General features: G+C 40.9%; 1 protein-coding gene across 1 annotated transcript; it reads right to left on the bottom strand.

Annotated features, from left to right (window-relative positions):
- Window positions 1-6,380: 6,380 nt before the first annotated feature.
- LOC142168330 (uncharacterized) lies at window positions 6,381-8,856 on the bottom strand. The gene is made up of 2 exons (XM_075228998.1): window positions 7,651-8,856; window positions 6,381-6,392 (listed from the first exon to the last, which is right to left on the bottom strand). Exons 1-2 carry the CDS (start codon window positions 8,854-8,856, stop codon window positions 6,381-6,383), a joined length of 1,218 nt encoding a protein of 405 aa, XP_075085099.1.
- Between the last annotated feature and the right edge of the window lie 267 nt (window positions 8,857-9,123).

Below are 9,123 nucleotides of genomic sequence, written 5' to 3'. Positions count from 1 at the left end.
AGCCTCGCACGTACTTCCACAAATCACATGCATAATTCAATGCGCTGAAGGAACTGATCATTGCCACCATCATGCCGATTCAACCATTGTTAGCCGATCCGTCTTTTTTGAATTTATTCTCAACTTGCCTTAGAAATAATAATAGCTCCATTCATTACATCATGAACTCAAATACGTATTCATCCCGAGTGACCTTATTTCACGAGACCACGCTATTTCAAAACCCATTAATTATCTCATATCCCTTCTTGTGCGCACTTTTCACATCTTCAACTGGTACACCCATTCTGATACTTCTTTTATGAATCCGAAGTTATTTTCTTCCGTTTCTCTAATGCTACACCACAACCTGAAGATAACGCAGAGTACTCCAAGCCCCATTTCATAATCTACTGCAAAAGCTCGATACTCAACCATACTATAGACTCGAGATCCTTAGACACCACACTTTAAATTTTTGAATCCACTAGGACCGTTATTGAGAGCCACTTGCTCTGACTTGTTCCCAAACATGATCAATTCCAAGGCCCTGCTATCACATGGACACTTTATCAAGGAAACATCCGACTATTTCACTTTCATGTGCATTACATCTACACGAAGCATAAACTCTGAGTCTTCCAAAAACCTGAATATGAATTAATAAGGCCAAATATGTCACACATTCCCCAAATACTTTTCTCAAATTACCAGTGATGTTTTCTTTCCTTAGTTACAATGATCCACCAATACACCGATAACCAGAAACTGCACAAGTTGACACTACGCAATCCAATCATAGACGGTGGGGCTCTCCCACTTAGCTTGAAGCTACAATTACAAAATTTTGAAATCCACCGAGATTCTTTCTTCATTGTTGACATGATCCTGCACACGCAACTCGCCAAATTTTCTCAAAATTCTTCTATTAACCTTTAATAAACACTCTGAACTACTAGCCACATTTACATATTAAATCTCTTACCGGGTAGCCAGTAAAATTCTTTGCAGAAGCTTCGTCAACACCACGCGACCGCTAACCTGCTTATAGGAGATAACCCACCTGTGGAAATTACATGCTGACATATTCCAACGTCGCTGCACTGGGTGCAATTACTACGAAATCAGTAGATCATCCCGAGTCTGAGCTCATTCACCAGTTGCACCAGTCCGTTCACTCCTCATGGATGTCAACTAGAGGTGCGACAATACATTTCAATCCAAAGTCATGTTGTATCCTTCTTCATATCAAGAAACTCCCTCCTGTTGTATCCAATCTTCCTCAATATAGCAGCTAATATTACAACTTAAGTCCGTAGACCCAGTCATTGTCCATTCTACATCCCAAATTACTCCAAATATTCCTCAAGACGTGTAATCATCCTACCACGTAACCCATGTGCTACCTTGGCACTCTCCCACTTTGGTCAACCATCTCCTTTAAGCAACTATTCTTCTTCTGTTTTCTTACACTTTGGCTTTCTTCGGAGCCTAACCACCGCAAGTCACCTACCACATGTCCTTCCGAATCCTTCGCTACCCAGTTATTGTCTTAACTCAAAATCCGTCTCTATAGCACTTGAACCAATAGCTCGTTACCAGCTTTAAACCTTTCTGACGATCATCCTTCTTGAGATATCAACACTAGAAATGTTGCTTCGATCCTGAATCACTGCACACCGAGATCTCTAATGACTACTTCCCCTATATAAATTCCTAACACCCCGTCGTGAAGGCGAGTTGAAGAAAACCATAACACCGGCGAACCTTAACTCATTTTACAAGGCGATGACACCACATCAAAATTGAGAACTCTACCACACTTGAAAATATCAAGCTTCGTTACTCCATCAACCCCAAACCTGAACATTCATAGTCCGATTGCCTTTTCTCCGCTGGAATTAAAATATGGAACCTCTGAATCATATACTGACAAAAACTTCTTTCAAGTCGTTTACTGCCTTGACACATAGATAGGCATTCTACCATTACATAAACATTGTGCGATAACAACACACGAATCATCGTAACAATCAATGCCAAATTTCAAAACCTTAGATAGCATTGATACTGAACTGAAACGATAGAGCGGCCTTCCGCAATGCGACGACAATAGCCCAATTAATTACACAGGGAGAAGCATCCTGCACTACATCTGTAGTACCATTAAAAATTTTCTCGATCCCTAATTTATAACAAGCGCTTCACGTCTCATAAGATTTAATAGGAAAGAAATGTAGGCATAAGCCTCAAAGGAATCGAATCGCACGATGAGGAATCAAAAAGGAAAGTATTCCTAACAGCCCTGTAGCCTCTCGAAGATAAGCACAGACGTCTCTGTACCGATCCGCAAGACTCTACTAGACCTGCTCATGACTCGTGAGACCTACGTGAACCTAGTGCTCTGATACCATACTGTCACGACCCAAAATCCAAAAAAAGGCCGTGATGGCGCCGGACACCACTGTCAGGCAAGCCAACCATAATCAATTAACTTAATTACCTATTTTAGTATTTTTGAAATAAAAATTTCTTCAATGAAATTGTAAAGATAAAACTCATAGAGTAAATGATAAATATTTTTAGCAACTAAATTTCTAAACAATTCACAACCATTCCCAAAACCCGGTGTCACAAGTGCATGAGCATTTTCTAGGGAATTAAAAATAAAATACAGCATCTGTCCAGAATACAAATTAGACAGGAAAATATAATAACTCTGAAGGAGACTCTGTTAGCTGCAGATCGTAATATAGAATGCAGCTCACCTATGTCCCTACAATTATTAACCACACCTCTGCGCCCACAAGGCCGCTATACATATATGTACCTGCACAATAAAATGTGCAGCAAGTGCAATATGAGTACGAAAACAATATGTACCCAGTAAATATCAAGCCTAATCTCGAAGTGGTAGAGACGAGATAGCCGACTTTGACACTCACTATGGGTCAATAATAAAAATTGAAATAAATTATAATTATTCAAATCAGCATGGTTCACAGAGTTAACAATAATTTTATTCAATTAGGAGAAATAATAAGAATCCTTCAAATGAAAAAAATTTCCAATTTATTAATTAAATCATGAAATTTCAAAAAAAGACTTCCAATTTAACAAATAGCTTTACAAGCTGCAATTCAATTTCAATAAATTTTTTAATTTATCAATTAGTCTCATTTACAGGAATAACAATAATTTCTTAACAAGCAGGAATAATAATTCATTAAATTTCAAAGATTTTTAATTTATCAATTAGCTTCACAAGTTGAAATAAACTATTAAGGTATCGTATAATTATTATTATTCAGCACTATTTCTGTCGAGGACGTACGACCTAATCCAGAGTGTCGTGTACACTGCCATGGGATGTGCGGCGCGATCCATAGATGCATCTATCCTGCCGAGGCGTTCGGCCCGCTCCACAAGAAAGAAGGATATTTTCTTATGTGCCTCCGAAATGAGAGTATATTTATTATGAGATAAATTCGGGAGGAGAACAATTTCTTTTAACAATTAATTGATTTAAACAGAAAATCAAGCATATGAGATTTCCATCCTTTAATATCTTTATCTAACAATTCACAATATATTCATATATATCAATTAATATTAATTAATCAAGGCATATAATTTACACAAGTAATTCATGCTTTGAGTCCTAAACTACCCGGAATTTAGCATTTATAGTAACTACGCACGGACTCTCATCACCTCGTGCGTACGTAGCCCCCGCAATTAGCAATAATTATTTAATTTAATCCCTATGGGGTAATTTTTCCCTCAGAAGATTAGACAAGAGACTTACCTCGTCTCAAAGTCTACTTTCCGATTACCACGTCGCGTTGAATTCTCGATTCGACGTCGAAAATCCTAAACTATCCAAATATTATACAAAATAATTAATATATGCTAAATGATTCGAAATCTATCTATTAAATAAATTACCTTATCCAAAATGGTAAAATTCTAAAAATCTACCCTTGGCCCACGTGCTCGGATTCTGGAAATTTTCAGATGAAAACATTACCCATAATATCAAGAACTTAAATATATAATTTCTACCCAATTCCATAACTATTTTCATGGTTAAAATCTCATTTTTATAAAAAAAATCTAGGTTTTTCATCTAAATCTTTAATTTCTAAGATTTACTAGTTATAATCTACTTATAATCTATGTATTTAACTCAAGGGTATAGAATTAACTTACCTCCAAGTTGTTAGTTGAAAACTCCTAACAAAGAGCTCTAAAATCGCCCAACAATGGATGAAAAATAGAAAGAAATAGACTGAGTTTTCGTTCGTTTTAAGGTTCTGCCCAAACAGGTTTTTCGCACCTGCGGAAGGAGTACCGCACATGCGGCTTTTGCACCTGCGGAAATTCCTCACAGGTGCGCATTTTCCTTCTTTTCCTGGTTCCGCACCTGCGGAAGAAATGCTCGCTTCTGCGCAAGCGCAGGTGCGCCCATCCCTTCGCACCTGCGCATTTTTCCGCTTCTGCGCACAAGGCCATCACACATGCACGTTCGCAGGTGCGCCAAATGCTTCGCATCTGCGATGGCTGGGCAGGTTTCTCTCGTTCACACCTGCGATTGGTGGCTCGCACCTGCGAGCTCGCACCTGCGGCTGTCCAAGCGCAGGTGCGATTATGACAGTAGCTGGGAGCTTCAGTCCTTGCTCAATTTCCCAAAATTGATCCGAGCCCCATCCGGTTAACACTCGGGACCCCCGGGGCCTCGCCCGAACATACCAACAGGTTTGAAATCATAAAACGGACTCGCTCGAACTCTCGGTACGCATAAAACAACATCAAATCTAATAATCATACCCTAAACCAAATGGATTCAAACTTAGGAATTTCAAGTTTTTCAATATACTTCCAATGCGCCGAAATACACTTAAACTACTCGGAATGACACGAAAATTTGCGTGCAAGTCTTAAATCACTATACGGAACTATTCCCAATTTCGAAATTCCAAACGGACTTCAATTACTCAAAAATCTACTCCAAACCAATTTTAAAGAACATTAAACCTTCTAATAGTTGATTTTTACTATTAAGCGCCAAAATGCTCCCGGGTTATCTAAAACCCGATTCGAACATACGCCCAAGTCCGAAATTATCATACAAACCTATTGGAATCGCCAAATCCTGATTCTGAGGTCGTTTTCTCAAAATATTGACCGAAGTCAAACTTGGCCTTTTAAGGTTAACTTAAGGAACCAAGTGTTCCGATTTCAACCCAAACACAACCAAATCCCAAACCAACCATCCCTGCAAGTCATAAATCATTAGAAATATATTCGGGGAGTTTTATTTAAGGGAATGAGGTTCTAAAAGTTGAAACGACCGGTTAGGTCGTTACATCCGTAGACCTGATTTACCACCAACTGCGAATCACATTTGATTTCGATGACTTCGGAGTCAAGTCCCCGGGCCAATTCGAGCCCTGCAATCAAAGCTTCGTACTCTGCTTCATTGTTAGTTAAATGAATCGTTCTGATGACTTGTCTTAAGGTTTCCGTCGAAGGCGTGATTAAGACTATTCTGAGCCCTGACCTTTTACATTTGAAGATCCATCCGTAAATAAGGTTCAAACTCCCAATGTCGATTCTGACACCATTATTGCATCCTTAGCTGCTAGAGGCAATAGTCCCGGGCTGAAGTCGGCCACGAAGTCAGCCAAGACTTGCGACTTAATTGCAGTCCTTGGTTTATATTCTATATTGAATTTGCTCATTTTGACGGCCCATTTGGCCAACCTACCCGAGAGCTCGGGTTTATGGAGGATATTCCTCAAAGGGAAAGTAGTTACCACCGATATCGGGTGGCATTGGAAGTAGGGCCTCAGCTTCCGAGCGATGACAACGAGAGCTAAGGCCAGTTTTTCTAGATGTGAGTAGCGAGTTTCTGCTCCTGTTAAAATTTTGCTAACGTAATAAATGGGAGATTGCGTACCTTCATCCTCTCAGACTAAAACTGCACTTACCGCAACTTCTAAAACCGCAAAGTAGACTAGCAATGTTTCACCTTCTTTTGGATTTGAGAGCAACGTAGGGCTTGACCAATATTTCTTCAACTCCTTCAAGGCTTGCTGATACTCCGGTGTCCATTCAAAATTATTTTTCTTTTTGAGTAGTGCGAAGAAGCGGTGACATTTTTCTGATGAACGGAAAATGAACCTGCTCAAAGCTGTCGATCTCCCTGTGAGCCTCTGGACTTCTTTTACATTAGACAATTGATTCAGGATGTCTTCTATGGCCTTGATTTTGTTGGAATTTACCTCAATTCCCCTTTGTGAAACCAAGAATCCTAGAAACTTACCCGAACGCACACTTCTCGGGGTTAAGTTTCATATTGTGCTCCCTCAAGATGTCGAATGTTTCTTGCAAATGTTTCAAGTGGTCACCTGCATTCAAAGGCTTAACGATCATGTCGTCTATATATACTTCCATAGTCTTTCCTATTTATTTTTCGAAAATCTTATTCACGAGCCGTTGATAAGTGGCTCCAGCATTATTTAGCCTGAAGGGCATCACATTGTAACAATATATACCAAAATTTGTTATAAACGAAGTCTTTTCCTGATATTCTGGATTTATCTTGATTTGATTGCACCCAGAATAAGCATCGAACTCATTAAACTCGTGTCCTGCCGTAGCATCAATCATCCGATCGATATTTGGCAATGGGAATGAGTCTTTCGAGCACGCGTTATTAATATCCTTATAATCTATGTACATGTGAAATTTATTATTTTTCTTAGGTACTACTACTACATTGGCTAGCCAGTCCGGATACCTTAACTCTCGGATTGAACTAATATTAAGTAAACGGGTTACCTCTTCTTTGACGAATTTATTTCTTATTTCAGTAATAGGGCGCTTCTTTTGCCTTACCGGAGGTATGTTCGGATCCAAGCTTAACTTGTGTACGGCTATCTCTGTTGGGATTCCTGTCATATCCTCGTGCGACCATGCAAAATAGTCGGCGTTAGTTTTAAGGAATTCAATAAAAGTAGACCTGAGTTCCGGGTGCAGTCCTGTTCCTAAATTGAATTGAATTTCTAGAAATTCTTTGAACAACGCAACCTGCTCCAGTTCTTATGCCATGGATTTAGTCACGTCCGTCTCTTCCGGTACTTGAAAATACCTTGGTACCTGATATTGTTCCGACTCTTCTGTCCCTGGGTTATATTCCTCTGGTTCGGGGATAGGTGTCGGTTCCAGTAATTGCTATGTCGTACGTTCCTTTTCTTTGCTACTGGAAATCGAAATTGCATTCATCTCCCTTGCTGCCGGTTGATCACCCCTTATCTGTTTGATTCCCTCGGGTGTCGGAAATTTTAACAATTGGTGATATGTTGAAGGCACGACTTTCATCTCGTGCACCCATGGTCTTCCCAAGATGATGTTATACCCCATGTCTCCATCTACCACTTCGAAGAGTGTTGTCTTCATTACTCCCTCTGTGTTCGTGAGCAGCAAAATTTCTCCCTGGGTTGTCACGCTTGTGAGGTTGAATCCGGTGAGGAGTTTCGTTGCCGGGATAATGCTTCCGGTAAGTTTAGTTTGCTCCAGTACTCTCCATTGTATGATATTAGCTGAACTTCCTGGATCCACTAAAACACGTTTAATATTAAAATCTAACACATTTAAAGAAATTACCGGTGCGTCATTGTACGGCAGTAGTAATCCATCCGCATCTTCGTCCGTGAATGTGATATCGTCTTCCCAGAGCCTCTTACTATGAGATATCGACACTTTTGTCTTCTTTGCTGCCGAAAAGGTGACCCCGTTAATTTCATTCCCTCTGAATATCATGTTGATCGTTTGGCATGGAGGTTCTTCTCCTGCTTTCGAGGCTTCCGCATCGCCCCTGTTCCAACCATAGTTGTTTTTAGCTCGATCGCTCAAGAATTCTCTGAGGTGACCATTTTTTAACAGCGTTGCCACTTCTTCTCGGAGGTTTCGGCAATCCCCAGTCCGGTGGCCGTTAGTGCCATGATATTCACACCATAAATTAGTATCCCTCTGGCTAGGATCGGATTTCATAGGTCTTGGGAATCGTGCCTCTTTAATACTTCTCATGGCTGACACCAACTCTACGATACTGACATTGAAGTTATACTCTGATAACCTTGGGTAAGAAGAACCTCGCGACCCTGAGACTTCTCTATCCTGCAGCGATCGGTTGTTCCGACCACGATCGGTCCTTCCACCAACGGTGAACCTGTATGATGTCCGAAAGTTCCTGTCGCGATCTTCTGTCCGCTCGTAGGGCAAAAATTGGCCTCTCGAAGTTCGTCTATCCATGTCAATATCACCTTTCATTTTTTCTCTGTTCTTCCCCCGTCCTTTGGTCGACGATGGAAAGCCAACCTGATCGTCTTCGATCCTTATTTTCAACTCATACCAGTTGTGGACATCCGCCCAAGTCGTCGCTCGGAACTCGAGCAAACTTTCCTTCAACCTCCGGGAAGCATCCGAACTTCTCAGATTTAAACCTTTGGTGAATGCTTCAGCTGCCCATTCATTCAGGACCGCCAATAGTAACATCATTTCCTTCTGGAACCGGGTGACGTACTCTCGTAATAACTCGGACTCTCCTTGCGCGCTCCTGAATATGTCGACATTTCGGGCCTGCACCTTTCTGGAACCGGCATGAGCCTTGATGAAAAAATCCGCGAGCATTTCAAAGGAATCTATGGAATGCTCGGGCAATAGTGAATACCACGTTAAAACTCCCCTCGTAAGAGTTTCACAAAATTTCCTCAGCAACAAGAACTCAATTTTGTGAGGAGCCAAATCATTTCCTTTCACTGCTATTTGCGTAAGTGGTAATGTGCTCCTGTGGATCTGAAGTTCTGTCATACTTCGGCACCTCGGGTATTTTGAACCGCTTCGGGGTTAATTCTGGGGTCGCACTCGGCTTGTACGATAATTGAACATACTTCTTCGAATTCGGGCCTTTCAATACTAGTGGCGCGCTCAGGATTTGATCCATGCGGGCGTTTACTTCCTTTATGAACCGTAAAAGTTCCTCCTTGAATGGGTCGCTATCGTTGTTGAGGCTAGATCTGCTCCCCCTGGCCCCGTCGAAGCCAACTTCGCCCCTGGGAGTATTGTTGTCGACTCTTT

Source organism: Nicotiana tabacum, chromosome 13, assembly GCF_000715075.1.
Source record: "Nicotiana tabacum cultivar K326 chromosome 13, ASM71507v2, whole genome shotgun sequence".
In the NCBI taxonomy this organism is placed as follows: domain Eukaryota; kingdom Viridiplantae; phylum Streptophyta; class Magnoliopsida; order Solanales; family Solanaceae; genus Nicotiana; species Nicotiana tabacum.
Note: the sequence above shows the minus strand (reverse complement) of the source record. Positions and strands in the feature narration are given on the sequence as shown.